Consider the following 18652-nt stretch of genomic DNA (forward strand, 5'->3'; position numbering starts at 1 on the left):
CATGCAAATTTGCATGTGCTAAGTCTCCCAGATTTCTTTTGCTTACACTTTTTGCATGATTTTTTTGAGGTGGATCAACACAATTAATTTGGTTAGTTTATTTCTAAACTGTCATTTTATACCCTCTTAGCTTTATTTCAAAGAGAAACATTACTCATTTCTTTTAGAAAAACCTTTGCATACTTTTTGAAACAGATTGTATGTTTTGCAAACTCTATGTACATTTGGCAAAATGACCTGGATAATGCAGCACAACATCATGGATCAGCTGCAAAAGGTCACATCTCTCCAAAAACACTTCATGTATGCTTCAAAACTAAACTGACTAGTTGTAGGTATCATAGATACCCACCCCCAACATGGACTATTCACATCCCTACCTTCTGGCCTGACGGTCAACGACCACATGTACAATAGAACAATAGAAGAATAGAAGAATGGATGAATGGAGGCTAATTTGAGCCATCAGAGTCGTCAGTTTGGACAGGGTCTTGTGGCCCTGTTTCAGCCAGTCTGGGGAGAAATCGAAAACCTGGCCCTCTCCTAGTGCTAATCAATTTAAATTTCATGTTATTTCTTTATTTTATTTTATCTACAACTTCAAGTTGTAGATAGTCTCTATTCTCTATGCTGCAAAAGCGAAGTAATTTCCCTGCTTATATAATATAAAGATTATATATATGTTATATTTAGCTTAGTTTTATTTTAGCAAAAAAGCACAATGAATTATTTTTAATATTTTAAATGGAGAATTAGAAATTTTACAGACAGGTACCAGATGTATTTGTGTCTAAGTCAAGAGGTCAAGAGGCTTTTTAGTTTGCAAGAAGCAGGATGGAGAAGAGGATACAGAAGATATACAAAAAAAATATACAAAAGAACAACTGTTATTTGTTTGAATGCTTTTTATTTTTGTCATTAATAACAATAAAAAAAAAATACAAGAAATAAAACAATTCCGCAATTATTTGCAATAGGCACAGTGGCATTTCAGCCCTCATTCTGTGCACTGTCTGCACTGTCGGCACACATCTGGCACTGCCAGTTCATGGGCTTGCTGCATTTGCCACATGCGTATTTGAAGCAGTCAACGCATCTCCTATTTGTACTATTTTTAATGCATCGACGGTTGATTTGGCACTTCGCCCTTTTGCCTGGGCTGGGTGTGGCAGGTTGTTGGCAAAGCAGTTGCTCCTTGCACACCTTCTTCTCACTCACATGAGAGTTAGCCAACTCTTTTGCGAGCTCCACCAGGAAGTCCACCCGTCTCTCCTGCACCCCAGTGCATGCCTGATACAGCACATGCGCATTCAGTGCTGCCATGTCAATCATGTTGTAGAACACGGCAACTGGCCACCTCCGTGTTCCTGCACGCACGCTGTACTCCCGCACCATTTTGTCCATCACATCCACACCGCACTTTGCTTTGTTATATTGTTTGATGGTGTTTGGCTTTCTTCTGGTGGTATCCTCAGTCTCAACCACGCTGTGCATGCTGCTGAGAATGTAAACGACCTTCTTCCTTTTGGGCACATACACAGTCAGCGTGGCATCAGAGGTTGAAAACACCTGAGTGGTGAATTCAGTGCGATCCTTACGTTTAGTGGATTGTGGAATTTCCCTGCGACACTTGTTGACTGTGCCGAGGATGGTGGTTTTCCGGCTACGCAGTCGTTGCGCAAGTGACAGTGATGTGAAGAAATTGTCCGTGGTTACAGTTCTGCCCTTGTCCATGAACGGTTCCATCAGCCTCATCACTACAGTCTCGGACAGTCTCTCCCCGCTGGGACGACTGGGGTCCTTGCCAAGATATGGGAAGACATTGCAGATGTACTTTGATTTCAAGTCGCAAGCCACCCAAAACTTGATGCCAAACTTGTCCGGTTTTGTTGCTATGTATTGAAGGAAACAGCAGCGGGTTTTTGTGGGGAAAAGCTGTTCATCAACAGTGATGTGTCGACCAGGGCTGTAGGATGAGATGCAGTTAGCGGCAAACGATTCCCAAAGATCAGAGATTGCAGCGAACCTGTTGGTCTCCGCTCGCTCACGGCGTGTAAACATGTCATCAAAGCGTAGGTGTCGCATGATGTTTTGGAAGAGGTTTCGGGCCATAGTTGAAATGATCATTGGGTTTCCCAGGTTTGCTGACCAGCTGTCACATATTGATGGAACCTTGGTCAGCCCCCGCAAGATAATGACTGAAATAAATGCCATTAGTTCCGAGAGATCCATGAACCAATCCTGCTGCTCCTGACTTGCATGTTGGGTGGTCCACTGTTGAATGGTACGAAGCATCTCCAGAGTAATAAAACAGAGGAAGCTCTGAAGGCGACTCCGGATGCTTCGACTGGCCTTAGCGCTTGGCTCTCCATCTTTGGCGTACGGCTCAATTGGAGTGAAATGGAGATGTGTCCCCACTTGTTCCTGCCGCCACACTGTACCATCCTTCGTGGTCTCTGTCGGCTCACTCCCCGAACGAGCTCTCTTTTTTGGTAGCGGGAGAGTCTCCTCATCTGCAAGAAAAACAATTTCAAATCAACTTTTTGTTTCTTTCTAAATAACAAAATAGTCAGGAAAATAAAATAAGCAGGTTGAGAAAACTAACCTGAAGAGAGCTCAGAGTCCGAATCCGGTTGAGCGTCTAGGTCTTCTTTGTCTATGACTTCTTCATCTATATCTTCTCCTTCTGAATCCCAAGGCTTGGAATTCTGCATAAGTAATTCCAAAGCCTCTTCAGCATTCATCAGCTTCTGTGTCCTCTTCCCCATCTTGATTCTTGCAAACTAAAAAGCTGAGTGAATGTCCAGATATTTATACTCCACAGCACAAAAGGCAGCATGCAAATTTGCATGTGCAAAGTCTCCCAGATCTGGGAACCACCAGAAGTAGTTATTTTCAAAATTTCTATCCTGTTCCAAGGACAATCAGCTGTGAAAGTTGATGTAGTGAGTTTGGCTCTCCTCCCCCCTGCTCATCTACAGGGATGCTAATTAGACCATTCAGAGTCGTCAGTTTGGCCACATTTGGATGCTAATAACCCAGTTTGGCCCTCTCTCGGTAGCTCTAGGAAGATACCCAATCTGGCCCCTCTTGGTAGAGATAGGAATTTCTCAAAATCCTGGTAGTCCTATTAATCATTTCCCCCACAAGGACTAGAGTTTATTCTTGCCTAATTAAGATACTGACATGAATCTTTTTCTTGCCAGGACAAGAAAAAGATCTTTTTCTTTTTTTGTACAAAACTGAAAAAGCTTCTGGCCAAACAGAACCCTAAATCTGACGTACTCTAAGAAAGCTTTGTTCCCCGGCAGAACATATCCGATACGGCGGGAACGTCGCGTCACATTGCGAACAAAACATAAGAAACCAGACGCGTGGCATCACATCCGAGCCTGGTGTATGAAATAGAGAGTCGGCAGAAGCGCGATGTAATCTAGTCTGGGTCGCTCAGGAGCGATGGTTTACACTTCCACTCCAAGTGTGGGTTGTGGAGATTTATACCTGGAAATATGGAAAACTAGTTCCACACAGTATGGAGGAGAAAAAAAGCAACAAAAAAAATATGTGAGGAGCAATCCAGGCTGCCATTCTGATCTGAGATATTTGCGGATAAAACAGACTAACCAGCAGTTTTTAGGCAGAAAAAAAAACAGTATGAAAGCATTCAATACGTTCACATTCTGAACACAAAATTACACAGAAGCTGCAACAAGCATTTCATTTCAACCGAAACGTTTGCATTTTGCATATCAGCAGCTTCTGTGAAAGAGTATGTTTGCTGAGAAGGCTGTGGGGAGGGGGGGGGAAAAAAACAACTAAAGATGGTTCAGAAACGATTAAAAAAATACTTCCTCATGTTCAGTGATGTCTGGAAGACGTCACACATTACTGTTTAAGGAAAAGATTATTCAGAAAATCAAAACCCTGATTTTAGAAGGTCGTTGACGTGTCAGCTTACACGTAAACAAGCTAAATCAGCCTACGAATAGGATGTGGGAGCACAGGTTATGGACGAGGCTTAATAGCTTAGCAACAGCCGTATTCATTCATGCTCTTATTTATATATGCCGTATTTCATTTAAAATGTTTCACCATGCTCCTTTAACCAAAGGAAGACATATCATACCGAGCGCAGTCAGCCAGCAGCCGCCACTCGTCACATGTTCTGGTCTTGTAGCGTCTTACGTGATTAACCAGGTTGCTATCTTTAAGGCGCTTTCTCATGTCTGTAAAAAAAGATTTGGATCGTGCCCCGTTTGTAGCATTTTATTTTTTTCTTTTGAGTGCTATATCAAACAGACGTGCTTCTCTTCAGTGTAATATAACTGCTTTTGCCTGTCTGCACGGTGATACTCTTGAACTGGAAGGATGCTCGACCTCCATCTTTTGTCTGGTGGGTGAGAGATGTAATGATGTGTTTACAGAAGGAAAAGCTGCGATGCAGTCCACAAGATTCAGTGAAGAAATACGATAGGACCTGGTCCAGTCTTTCTGGAGCACGAGAGTATTATTATACTCTTCTGCTACTGAGAGCAGTGAGGATCTGTGAGTGCGTACAGGACGTGTTCTGGATTTTGTTTCTACAAGATGGAGTGTTTTAGAGTTTCTTTTCAGATTTTTTTTTCCCAACATTTGGTTTTTGTTTTTGTTGTTCTTTGTCAGGTGACGCACCACGGGATGATATGCATCATTAATACAGTTTTATTTTTGTCTTTGCTGCTTTTCGTTGTATTAACGGAAAAAAAAAATAAAAGTCTGAAAGATCATTTGTTTTAGCTCAGAAGTTCCTGCCTGTACTTAATGATGCAAGTTAGACAAATATGAGCGTGGAGATTCCCCGCCACCTCCGAATTTTAAAACGATCAAATCAAAAGAAAACATTTCAGGAATCTCATGAAGCAAAACGTCACATCCCGTTAAACAAATATGCCTAGAAACACAAGAAAGGAGCAATCTCTCTGTTAAAAAAAAAAAACGTGCTTTGTTCACAACCAAACAAGAAGAGGAGACCGAAAAGTAATTATAGATTAAAGCTGCAGTATGTAACTTTTATAAACATGTTTTTTGACAAACTTGTTTCAACTGTCACTATGTTGTCACAGAATAACAGATAATCTGTGAAAAAAAAAAATCAAGCTCTTCTGCCTTTTCCCTGTTGTCGTGCTACCATCTGCAGAAAAGCAGCGCCCCCATCAGAAGCAACCAATCAGAGCCCGGAGGAGGATCTTAGAGCTGTCAGTCATTCTTGTGTACGTGCTGTTCAATGTGTTATGGCGGATAAGCCAGTTACCGTTCCAGGAAAACTGTTTACCGGCTGTCATCTGTGGCTATGCTAGCTACCTCGGCTCTGGTGTGAGAAACCAGCAAAGCTAATGGAGAGAAAGGGGCAGGGCGTAAAGCACATGAGGGTATTTGACAGCGCTAAGATCCTCCTCCTGGCTCTGATTGGTTGCTTCAGATTAAGTGGTGTATTTCTACAGATGGCCCACAAAACGTTTGCAGATTATTTGTGTCATGTTATAATGTCAACACAAAGTAACACCGTCAACAAATATGTACAAATCATGTTTTCCATAAATGTTACACAGCTCAGCTTTAACAGATTCAGATCAACAATACAAGGTAACATGTACAACTGTTGCTTCAGACTATACTGTAGATGACCAGATTAGAGTGTCCTCTATTTGCTACAGAATCTCGCAGCAATCCCCAGGCTGCGTTTCATGGAAGCCTAAACCAGCATCTTATGCCCCCCTTTTCTGCTGCTCCACTGACGACTGGTTTCATGAATACGACAGACCTGTGATATTCACAAAAACGTCATGAATGTAACCACAGAGCAGCAGGGAAACCAAGCGTGAGTCTTCCAAATAAAAAGCCCCCTCAGCAACGGTGCAGATCGAGCGTCGTGAGGAAGCAGGGGTTCTTCGCTGCCTTCCCCTCCCACAGAGTAGGGAGAAATGTTTTCTTTCTATCTCCAAATGGTTTTTATTGTCACCAAGCCTGTTTCACATCCTTGTGGTTTTACGATTGAGTTCACTTTCACAGGGCATGAGACTTTCAATCTCTGCGGCAATTTGCCCAGCGATGCGCGGTGGTTTAAACACATCTTGTAGTTTGTGTTGGCCACCTTTAGGCAGAAAACCAAATGCTTTAAAGCTAAAACATGAGCATCCCTGTTACTTGTGTGTATCCAAATATGATAAAAAACCATGCGCACATGCATCAAAAGTAAAAACAAAAATCATATTTGAAAGGGTGTTGTAAATAAATAGACATAGTTTTACCACATAGGAGCGTCTGAAGCTATGCATCGTACGCCAAGAACCACAGAAGAAGACATGAACGCAACTTCCTTCTTCACAAAATGTAAACAAAAATGAAGTAGCATCAGATTTTATTGGTTATAGAATTTCTTTTTAACCATAGCCCATTTCTCGCAATAAAGCTAGAGTCACAAGATGGTGTTGGTAGAATTTACCCAGAATGCCCTGGGTGATAGTAAGCGTCCTGCTTTTGGAGTGGCTATGCGTTCACATATGCATCTGAACTGCACCAGAGTTCATTTAAACCGAAAACAGACTCAGCTTTTTAGGAGGACCAGAATTGGACTGCATATTCACACCTCCCCAAACGAGCCGGACTTTCAAGACAAACTGACCAGAGTTCGATTAGAGAGGGTCAAACAGGGCGGGTGTGAATGCACCCGTAGACGATAGAGGGTCTAAACATGGAATCTGAATGTTATCCTTGTGAGTGAGTGAATTCTCTCTGGCTACTCCATCTTCCTTCACTGTTGTATGTTTGCTTGATTGTTGTTGTTTTTTCTCCTTAGGAATGCATGTGTGTGTGTGGGGTGGGGTGTGTGTGTGTGTGTTTGATTGGCCTGTGTGTCGATTACATTGAGGGAGCTAAACTGTTGACTGTACGCAGGGGGGATGATTCAATAATAAGGATTTGGAGAGCAAAAAAACAGGGAAAGGAACATTGACTCAAGCAAGAAAACAGACTTTGAAAACAAAAACACAACATAACATCAAAGCAATAAAATACTGAACCAGAGTCAAACGCTATTAAAAATATGTGTAAATTAATTGCGTCAAAAGAAAAAAAAAAAAAAATTCTTGCATGTTTGAATGTGTCTATACACAATTCAAATATTTCAATGATGAGTACATAGTAAATTATCTCAATATTGACAAATTGAAAGAGCAGGCAAATATTCTATGCTGATAAAAATCAGGAGAGAGAATGCTGGCGTGTTCAGTGAACGAGTATCAAAATTTAATATTCACCCTTTTACCTAACTTTTTGAGAGAACGCAAACTTCTATGTGATGTTAGTTGACATTGAAATATACAACTGCACATGGAAACTTGAATGTACGTATACCCAGAGATCAGTTACCTAGTTATAGACAATTACTGGGACGATTCTGCCTCTTATCATGCCAGAGAGCACTCAATGAAAAATATTTCTGCTGGTTTCTCAGCTGGACCCAAATAGGATCCATTTAGCTCACTTAGATATTTGAAAACTGAAGATTTCCTAAATATTCTAAACAGACAGTGCCTGTATTTTAAAGCTGTGGAACATTTCTGGAAATATATATATTATATTAAGTAGTTATGGAGGTAGGTAGGCAGGCTGGCAAGTAAGTAAGTGGAAACATAGATATAGGTAGTGAGATAGCTAGTTAGGCAGGCAGGTAGGAGGACAAGTAGGTAGGTTGGTGGTTAGGTAGGCAGGTAGGTAAGTAGTTATTATCCTGCCAGTAGATTGTTGCACCTGAACTAAATTGCAGTTCCTCCAAAGTCCTCTTGACTGTCTTACTCATGCTTTCCCCACCCGAGAGGTGGGTTAAGGCAGAAGACCGAGTCTTGCTATGCTTGCAGTTGTCCCATACTGTTCCATTCTCTTAAGACAAAATGCTTCGACCTGTCTGCTGTATATACTTTTACCTTCACGAGGCTGTTCTCAAGGGCATCACAGTACAGCTGAGATTAAATTACGCTTTCGTTATTTACATTTGCTAATCAGGGGTCTTCTGAAAATACGGGGTTGCTCCGAATTTTATTTAGGGGTGTCACATTAAAATAAGCTGAATGCAAATCCATGCCACATTTGTCTATTTTTTATGGTTTTCTATAGTTCTCCTTCCATTTTATAATTATGTGATTATTTGTGTTACTCTCTGAAATATCTATCTATCTATCTATCTATCTATCTATCTATCTATCTATCTATCTATCTATCTATCTATCTATCTATCTATCTATCTATCTATCTATCTAGTGATGTCACTTGGTGCGCCTCCCCTGCAGTCCACATAAGGACTGAAATATTTAAATATTTCTCCCCCACTTCAAACTTTTCCTCCTTTTCCTCCCCCCTCCTCGGCGCCGCCTCCAGACAGAGCACCGGGGACCGGTGGGTGTGATGCCGCTGAACGCGTGGCTTCCGTACCGCTGTCAGCGCGCGCTCTCTGCGGTTCCTCGGTCATAGAAAAAAAAAACCCCAACAACAACAAAGACGCCGCGAGGCAGCAGCTCCGCGTGGAAAAAAAAAGAAAAAAGAAAGGACCGAGGACCCAGGGAGGAAAGTGGCCGCCCGCAGCCTGGCAGCATGAGGGTCCTTCTGAGCGTCCTGTACCCGCTCCTTTCCCTCACCGTGTTCGGACTCTATCCGTCCATGGTGAGTTTGCTTCTTCCTAGATTTTGCCCCGTCTGCTGCCCCACACTTGTTCCTCCTGAATGACAAATGAAATACTGCACTTACTGCCATTTATGTTGGAGTTTGATATTCGGAGCGATGCGCCGTTGCTCGTTTCTTTATACTGACGATCCAAACTCAACTGAGAACTCCTAGATATTGTTACCATTACTGGCTTACCCTGATTTAATTTGACTAGTAGATCTAAAGTTGGGATGTTGGCTTTGTGGCACGGTTCCTAATTTGTTCTGGAAAAGGCAGACTGAATGTATTTCTGTAAGAATGAAATATGTAAAAAAATAAAATAGGTGAATAGGAATAAGCAACAAGCACGTCAACATTAGTAATAGTGACTGTCTTCATCAATGGTGATTCTCCATCTTCCAACATAACCTGTGCACTGTTAAAAAATGTCTGTAAAAATAACTGTAAAGAAACTGTGAAAAGGCAAAATTGATAATAACTGATAGTGATCAAGCTACACTTTCACCCGCCCACTCCCCAAACTCTAATTTATGTTAAAAGACATTCAATATTACAGTTAGGCAAAAGGAGTTGGACAAATTCCTGAAACTAAGCAAAATTACATATAATCAGGATTACACTTCTGTATCACATTTCTGTAGATTTAAAGAAACAGAAAATGATGTGATGGTTTTCTACTGTACATCATCATCTCATTTCAATCTGTCAGATTTGAAGCTTAATTAGCATTAGACAAAAATAAGGTATTAACTATCACACTGAAATGAAATGAACTATATTCTACTGTGACATACAGGGGGTTTGTAGTTTGTAGTAAATTTCTGGCAGCAGCATTTTGCAAGATTTTACCATTAATTCCTTTTTTTTTTTTTTTTACAATGCATTAATACCTTATGTGGCTTGTGTGTATGCTCTGCACTGTCATGCTTTTGTGTCACAGTCTCAGTACCCTGCACAAAAAAAAAAAAACCACATTCATCTTTATGTCTGCCTGTTCCTGTCAAGATGCTGGCTTATTGCTTGAACCTAACCTTGAGCGGTTTTGTTGGCAATGGAGATGCATGCTCAGATCATGGTAAGACTAAAGCGCAATAACAAAAAGTCGCATATGATAAATGGGAGGGACACTGTGCTGCTTGGGGATCAGGGTCTCTGTGAGATAGTGATTAGTGGGGGAGCTGCTGTCCACTCAGTGAATCCGAGATATCGTCGCTCTGCTTCTCTGCCTTTGCAGAAAAACAGAATTAAAACCAGTTTTCTAAACCTTTATTTTATTTTTTTACAGTTCTGTGAAGATGTAATTGCTCATTCACTCTCTAAAATCAGATTCTTTGATTAAGAGATTGGTGACTAATCAATTAGAGCACTAATCACTAGTCAGTAGTCACTAGTTTGTTAGTCAGCTCATGCGTTATGTCATTTGCTGGGAGGAAATACAGTTCAGGACTGTTTTTATTTTTTCTTTTGGTATTAAAATGATTTGACGTTTGGCTGATACAGATTTTTCTCGATTCTAATAATTAAGAACATAGAACAGTGGGGAAAAGTGCAGAAAAGCAACTAAAATATATATTAATTGTACAATATGTACTATAAGATATATATTCCAAACCTTTTTTTTCCCTTCGATTACAATCTGTTTTCTAAGACATTATCAACATACAACATTGGTTGATGCATTTACTGTCTGGAAATGGTAGGATTTCTCAGTTTTGACTGCTTAATCAAATACAAGGAAGAATGTTTTATATTTTTAGTATTTGACCCATTGTTCCCAAATCAGACGCTATCTAGACAAAATCGGCTAATCAGTTCCGCCGGCCAGACAGATTGGTGCGTCTCTACCCGTTACTGCTTGGTGCTTGTCTAATGCATTTGGTCTTGATATTTTAGATGGATTTCTAAAGTTCTCAGTTCATAAGAAAGTCGTGAAATTACTTTCGGTGAACTATCCCTATGCAATTATCTTTGTGCATATTGTTGGCTCCATGAAGACAGTTTTTATCTTTCATCGGCTTTTGATAATAATTGCCAAGCTGCCATTAAGGCAAAAAAAAAAAAAAGGATACATTATTTTATCTAGAGCTGCATGCAAATTGCTTCAGCCTTTCAGCCTCGGTGTTTTCGATTTGTCTGGGAAGACGAACCTTTCATGGTATTATACAGAGCTGGAAATGATTAAGCTGTCAGTCTCGGGCTGTCAGGCCTTGTACAGGAGGCTTTGTTCAGGGGTGGCAGTCATTACTTCTCGGCATTTAGCTGTATGTGTTTGCGGATGACCCAGAACGACCCCTGCAGCCGTTCACACAAGCTTTAGCTTTGCAATTTTAGGAGAGCATTTTAACTAGCCGCTTTCTGAAATAAAGGGGAGTATATGTTGAGCTAATGGTATGGATCTTTCTTTGTTGTGGTGATTCGGTTTGGCATCTATTGCTGCTGCGCTGTTCATAAAAGATTCCTTAAGAGCTTTTGGGATATAATGGAATATTTGCATGGAGATGTTTTCCCCCCTATCATCTGGGCCGGCTGGATAGTTGCACAGTGGCTGCTAATGGGACCCAGTTACTATTCTCATCATAACTACAGTTAAGGTTTTACTCCTGTGACTGGAAGACATGTGGTTAAAGGAGACAGATAAGGAGGGTGAGGAGAGGGGGGAAGACATGCGGCAAAGGTCGTCGGGACCGGGAGTCGAACCCGCGACGTCCGCGTCGAGGACTAAGGCCTCCAAATGTGGGGCGTGCTAACCCACTGCGCCACCACAGCACGCCCCTGGAGACAGATAATCTTAAAGGGAGCGGTGTTATGTACGAACAAGTTTTGTAAACTTTGTCATTTCATAATGTTATTCACTCATGAAAGCCCAAATGTTTACCCCCAAAACTCTGCCATGGAGTTGCAGTCCCACAGAGCATCTCGCCCATGCAACTTCCTCGCTCAGCTCCTTCAGACTAGCAGCAGCAAAGAGCGAATACCTGGCGAAACTGCAAGGGCGGAAGTTGCAAGGGCAGGGTGTTCTGTGGGACACACAAACTACTTCTCAGTCCAATGCTCCTAAGAACGGTTGTTTATGCCACCATGAGAAGCATATGTTGTTGTTCTTTTATTTAATAATGAGGGTCCATCTGAAAACATAGTATGATTTTATGGGGTAGGAGTTCATAAGCTTCTTACTAGGGGTGCACCGATTTATTGGTGTCGATTTTCTTAATTGTGGGAGATCGGTGATCAGCCGATTTTTACACATGAAGCCGATCTTATCCACCGATCTTATCTAGCTTGGCAAATGTGTAAGAATCAACCACTGTCCTCTTTTGCTCTCCGGTGAGAAAGGTTTGACTGACAGACCGGCCCTCCAAGTTATATTTGCACATTTATAATAAGCAATAGTGACCCCACTGTTGCGAACTCAACAACTTTCTTGCTATATTGAGCAACATTTCAGACAAAAAAAAAATTTTGATATCGGCCAAAATCGGTATCTTAAGCCTTTTAGAAGATCAGTAATCGGTAATCGCCCAGAAAACTGCAATCGGTGCACCCCTACTTCTTACTTCTTCCTACTCTTTTTTGCGCATGTTAAGATTATTGTAGTACAAAAAATATGTGTCTTTTGCATTCCTTCTTCATGTCTGTTACTTTTAAATTGTTAGGATGGCGTGCTGAAAATTGAGTGCTGGACAGAGCAGGAGCTTCTTAAAGAGACGTAGGCCCAATTTCAAGGTGTTAAATTTCTTTTATGTCATGTTTTATACAGAGAACATTTTGATTACAACTGAAGGTAACATAGTTACTTGATTGTGCTACAAAATGGCACTATGTTCCTGGAAAATACATAATACCCCTTTAATAGAGTATAATGTCAAGGTAATGACAAAACCCTAACATGCTACACAATTTGGCTACTGATTTTATTACAGTTAAGAACTGTATACCTTAGGGCTGCACAATATATCACAAATATTGCGATATTAGTGTAGTGCTTGATTTGAAAACATTTCATACAATCCTAGAAAATTTAGCAGCAATAAAGTGGTTTATGAGGTGGATCCGAGCATTATGAAATGGACCATTTATTATCAAACATCTTTAGTGGTCATTTTGAAAACTGGTGCACCTTTATGAAAATGTGGGTCCATATCGACAGCAAACCATAATATTACTGCTATGTTAATACTGGCCAACTTCTATGGGACTTATGTCATGTATTATGTTAAAAAAGAAAAGACTGCCATCAGTCAAAGTTCCTATACAGACCAAAAGGCCACCATCACTCAAATCTAAAACAGATGGGTAAAAATGCCACCGCTTAGCAGCTAGGAAGAGAGAAGCTGTTCAAATGAGAGTTCAGACTGCATGCAGTGTCCCTTGTTGGCAAATCACATAACTATGTTGATGCCAGGAGGCCAATCAGATGGAAAGATTCAAACTGGAAACATAAACAGATTTGTATGGATTAAAGTTCAGAAGACAATTATGATAATCAACCACGTTTGCTTCAGCTCCACCATCCGCAGCAGGATTTGATCTGTCAGGGCTTGGGGATCGTCGAAGCCAAATGTGTACGGTCAAACCTCTTCCGACTCAAATGAAACACACGATTTAGATAGAATGCCTGCTGAAAAAAAATTCTCAAAAAGTAGGTTTCCGCTGCCATCTGATCAGTTCTATCCTGATGCCTGTTGTGATGTCATTAGACAATGCAAACGTTTGTGAAGCATTTAGTCAAATTTTGCAGTGAACATTCATATGCAGTTGTGTTTTTATTTCTGTGTAAATTTGTCAGGGGAAAATACACCACATAATAGCGACTCTAAAGACTACTTACACCCCGATGACTTAAAGTTTTGTATGCAGAAGGGCTGAAGCTAAAATGCATCTAATGTTTTTCATCGTGAAGCTTAATTTGCTTTAGAAAGTTGGGTTTAAAAAAGTCCTTGCCTTGGTCTATTTTCCAAGCACATACTCCAGGCATCCTGTGAAACATCGTATGCCCATAACACACTGACAAAGAAAGTTATTTCTCCAGCAAAATGTTAAAATATGAATTTTAAAATATGAAACATTCTTCTGTTGAGTTGGATACGCTCCCTTTGACAGATTTTTAACAGACTAAAAAGTTCTTTCTGTCGATCTTTAACTTCTAAAAAGAAATATGACAATGCAATGCCCAATTTTAAATCAATAGGTCAAGGCTAACATGACCTTGGTGCGGCAAAGCAAAATCACAACAATTCTAATACATTATGGAAAATGTGTTGGATGTTTCTTGATTAGTTTTGTTATACAACATTTTCACATTTCTGCCTCGGGTCTCAATAGTGCAGGAAGGTACATTATTCCATCCAAAGATTTTTATTTCGGTATTGTACATTGGAATACACAGAAAAGCTTTGATGTAAATTCTGTTTTACCTCTGGCTGTATGTTTAAGGTTGGTGTCAAGATTCCTTTCTATTTACCGCTACTCATCTTCCTGTCAACTCTGAACAGCTTTCCCCTTATTAGGGTTCTGCAGGGTTAGTTTTCAGCCACACTCTACTTTACATTTAGCTAAATAAGGTCAGATGTAGGGTAGGGTACCCTACTGCTCTATTCATCCACTAGGGGCCGCTACAGTTTATTTCACAGGGTTTAAAGTGACTTAACAGTGAACCGGAAGTGACGGGCTTTGTCGCCACCGTCTGAAGCAAGCAAGCTAAATTAACCCTAAAACTACTTCTTAGAGTATTGCCCAACGTGGTGACTTGATGTTGAATGTTATAAAGTATTGAGAGAGATGTTTTTCGTTCTGCATGTGGGTTTTGGCAAATTAGTTTTGAGCTAATGGAAATGCCAGTGTTTCATGGGTTATTTTGTACATTAGCAGCTAATTAGCACAATGCTGGCTCTTTATTGCACAGTGGTGTATAAGGCTGATGTTTATTGTACTGTAAAGTGTTCAAGGAGTAAATGCACTTTACAGTTTGTTGTTTAAATCAAACATAATTGGTGACGTGACGCTAATATCATACTTTAAAGACTTAAATCTGCGCTTTAAGTTTGTGTTGATTTGGATACACAAGATTAAGATTAAATCCCATGTAACAACAATGCTGCATGTTTATTTGTACTTTACAGTCATATTTTATAAAATAGAATATGTGACTCAATGAGGCACATTTGTCATAATAAAGTACAGTTTGAATATAAAACCCTTTAAGAAGGTATTAATCTTTCATTAAGCCCACATTTCTGTATCAAAAATGTTTTGTATTTTGTATTTATCTGATGTAAATGTTTATTTAGCAGGAGTAAATGAAATATTTATTTGGCCAGAAGTAAAGGCTTGAGAATAATATGACATTTTCAATAAGATTCCAATTTACTGAATATGTCTGTTTTCACTGGTATGAGATGTTGATTCTTTTGAAATTGATGGAATCTCTATCCAGTCTTTCACATTTTTCTTCCAAAGCAAGCAAAGCACTAGTAAAAGAATAATGAAGGTCAAAACATAACTTTTAAAGACAGAAGTTTTACTGTGTAATAAGACTGTAATCATTTTTCATTGATTCTGAACCTGCAATGTTTATAGACCTACATATATTTGACGTACTTTGCCCATTTGACTAATGTTACTTTATTATTCAAATGACTTTCATGCTGTAGTTGAGCTGAACTCTCTTACATCAGGTAAAGTGTCAAGTACAGTAAAAACAAATCCATCCTCTGTAGCATATTTGGCATTTGATATGACAGACCAACACAACGAAACGCATTAACGTGAAGTGAAAGGCAAAGGCTTCCTGCTTTTCTCATTTTTGAAGTTATGAGTTGCATTCGTGTTTCATCTGATATCTCTGAGTCCAGCTGTGTTTAATAAACTCCAGCTGTTCTGTGAAGACCTCTGAGGTTTGTTAGGGAGCATTAGTTAACAAGCAGCACAATGAAGACCAAGAAACACATCAGATAGGTCAAAGAAGTCGTAGAGAAGTTTAGAGCACAGTTCAATAATCAAATAATACCCAAAATACTAAATATTGCCCAGATTTCTGGTCAATCCATTATCTGAAAACAGAAAAAATATGTCTAAACTAACAGGCCAGGAGAAGGAGAGCAATAGTCAGAGAAACAGCTGAATGGTCCGTAGTAACTCTGGAGCTGATACCAAAATCCACATGTATTAGTCGTGTTTTCCACACATCTGACCATAAAAACTCCCATTTGCAGTTTGCCACAGCAAGTGTACATGAAAACGAAGTTTTTTTGCCAACTTGCAAAGCACTATGTGTGACAGATAACCAGCAACAAACAAGTCCCTGAATATACCATTCCCACTGTCAAAAATGGTGATGGCAGCATAACATGATGGAGAGTCTTTTCTTTAACAATTACATTTTCTTTAGGGATCAGTTAAGTATTTTTCCATTTGAATTTGAAAGGAAAGCCGCTTCAAATGGACGGGAAGATGGGCGGGGCTACATATGGTGAAGCCCTGTTGGACTTGAGTCTGGGCAGAGATTCATCTTTAGTCCTAAACACACAGCCAGAGCTTCAAAGCAAAACATATTCAAGGCTCCTCCCAAAAAACCTGCCAAGTCCATTGGTAGGGATGCTAGGGCAGTCAGCCAATGTGTTTTTGAGTTAAAAAAATGTTTAAAGTTGACAGAAAATGTCAAAGTATCACTATGTAATTATGCTATTGGAAGACAATTAACAATATTTCAACACCGGCTATAAAGTCTTAAAAAGGCAAACATAACAAAATACATTTTAAATCTAATTTTTTTTTTTTTTGCATGACTTGTCACTATATTAGGTTGTTAGCATTTAAAGCGGTAAAGACAGGAAGTTTTTCAAGAGTTTTAGTGAATAGACACCTGTACTTTGCTGCTATTGCACTTCCAACTGTTTCACCAAAGAGACTCTTTAACCCTTCTTTGCTGTCACAGTTACTAGTGCCTTATAATTAAATAAACAAACAAAGCTTAGCCTGGTGGGGATGCAAGTAAAGCCACTTTACGTCAGCACTGAACATGAGCACTGCGTGGATGATTTGAGTCTTTCCACATAGTTTCACTCACAGATTGGGCTTCGGCACCTGTAGGACGGGGTGATTTGTGTAGGCACTTGCCCTCTTGTTAGCCATTGTAAGTAGGTGGCAGGCACACGCAACACGCTACTCTCAGAAAAGGCTCACATCTAAACACAAAAGGCAGCGGCATTAAGCCTCCGCTTCCACTGAAAGGTTTTAGGTCACATAATGAGACTCTGATCACGTAAACAAAAAAAATAACAAAACATGAAATGAAGTGTGGCCATGACAGGAAAGATCACACAGAGTTAATGTGACGCCCTGTCATTAATACAGGGCCCTGTTGCTTGTTATTCATTTCAAACATACAGGGTGCTTTTGAAGTAATTTTCGTAGGGGGCATCGCCTACCTCGAGCTGCCACCATTTCTTGCATATTTGATGTTCTTTTCATTCTCGCATTAGCATTTATCTTGATAACGTGCCCGGGGTAATTTGTCTGGGTTTGCAACAAATTAAAAGATGCCGAAGGTCTCATTTCTCCCGCGACTATTTTTCACCCGGGAGGTAAACTGAAGATGTCACTTTTGAACCATTTGTCAACACAGTTAGGCCGCAAAACCGACAGGAAAATGATTACCTGAAAGTACTCATCTGAAAACTGATCCATCAACATCGGCAGTATGAATATCTGTAATTACAAAATGCGGCTTTGATTTAAATGACGAATGTGATGCTTTAAACATTATTTATTTATTTTCTTAACTCCTTTGTACTCCGCTGAGCGAATGCGGCTCCGATAATAACACGTCTAGCCATAATTACAGGAGTTGTGACGTGATGTTGAAACTACCAGGGGCACAGTTAGAGCTCTCTCCTTCTCCATGATGACTGTAATTACGGCCCAAGAAGTCTCCGTATCAGATAGATATCACTTCAAGGGAGCTAAAAGGCTGGAATGTGAGGCAAAGCCATTTGTGACCTCCATGTATTTATTCTGTACTTCAGCCGCAGGAGACTTTTTAATTCGTTACTGTAATGAGGACAAAATGTAAAATAACCTACTTAGTAGCTGTAAATGCAGGGGTTTATACAGAAGCACAAGAAGACGAGTTTATTTCAACTTTGTATAAAATTTAAAGGTTTTTGACAGTCTCAACTAAAAGCAGAAAATGTTTTGGTGGTGATTATTTGAATAATTTGTTGTTTGGTTGTAGTTTTACAATTATATACCTTAAATATCCACAATTATCCAGATCTCTTGCTCTTTCTCTTTCCCTCTCTTTGATAGAAGAATTGCTATATATCTTCAGAATTTGAGACTAACAGTGGGACTGGATTATTAATTATTTATTGTTTAATCTAAAACCATATATTGATAAAAAGAACACTTACAATTTATAAGTTATTGAATGGACGTATGAGCTCAGCAACAAAAATATTCTTAGTTTTTAATTTATTTAGGTTTTTCAACCATTAGATTGGTGCTAAGTGCTATTTTTATGCCCAATCAGTTTTCAAGCATTTTAGGAATCCCTGATCATTCCCTTTAAAAGATACTTCTTTAGAAGTGGGAACTATGGACGCTGACATTTTCTTTTCCAATTAAAAGAACAAATTTTAGACTTGAATAGCTTCAATAGCAGACTAGCTCCTTTGAGCACAACTGGCACACAACAACAGCCTTGTCCAATTAACCCCCGGTGGACTAAGAGCCTGCATCGTTTAGTTTGCAGATGTTGTTTGTGTGTCAGATTAATGGGTGGTACTGGAAACATGCTGCAAAGGTTCCGGCTCGGGACTTTTGTATGGAAACCCCATTCTTCCCTCCCCGCCTCAGACAAATACAATTAATTGTGCCAAAATTTTCAATGTATTGAAATCTATGAAATCAATTAACACAATCACAATGCCACATTAAAATCCCAGCCTTAAACACA

General features: G+C 39.8%; 2 protein-coding genes across 2 annotated transcripts in view; one reads left to right on the top strand and one right to left on the bottom strand.

The window, feature by feature from the left end:
• Positions 1-990: 990 nt before the first annotated feature.
• Positions 991-2768, bottom strand: LOC114137203 (piggyBac transposable element-derived protein 4-like). The gene is made up of 2 exons (XM_028005824.1): positions 2606-2768; positions 991-2513 (listed from the first exon to the last, which is right to left on the bottom strand). Exons 1-2 carry the CDS (start codon positions 2766-2768, stop codon positions 991-993), a joined length of 1686 nt encoding a protein of 561 aa, XP_027861625.1.
• Positions 2769-8387: 5619 nt separating this feature from the next.
• Positions 8388-18652, top strand: part of olfm3a (olfactomedin 3a) — a 36026-nt gene continuing 25761 nt past the window's right edge. Inside the window, exon 1 of the mRNA XM_028005835.1 lies at positions 8388-8694. Coding sequence (XP_027861636.1) covers positions 8626-8694 — 69 coding nt within the window. The 5' untranslated portion in view covers positions 8388-8625. The remainder of the gene's footprint in view (positions 8695-18652) is intronic.

This window comes from Xiphophorus couchianus, chromosome 21 (assembly GCF_001444195.1).
Source record: "Xiphophorus couchianus chromosome 21, X_couchianus-1.0, whole genome shotgun sequence".
Taxonomy (NCBI): domain Eukaryota; kingdom Metazoa; phylum Chordata; class Actinopteri; order Cyprinodontiformes; family Poeciliidae; genus Xiphophorus; species Xiphophorus couchianus.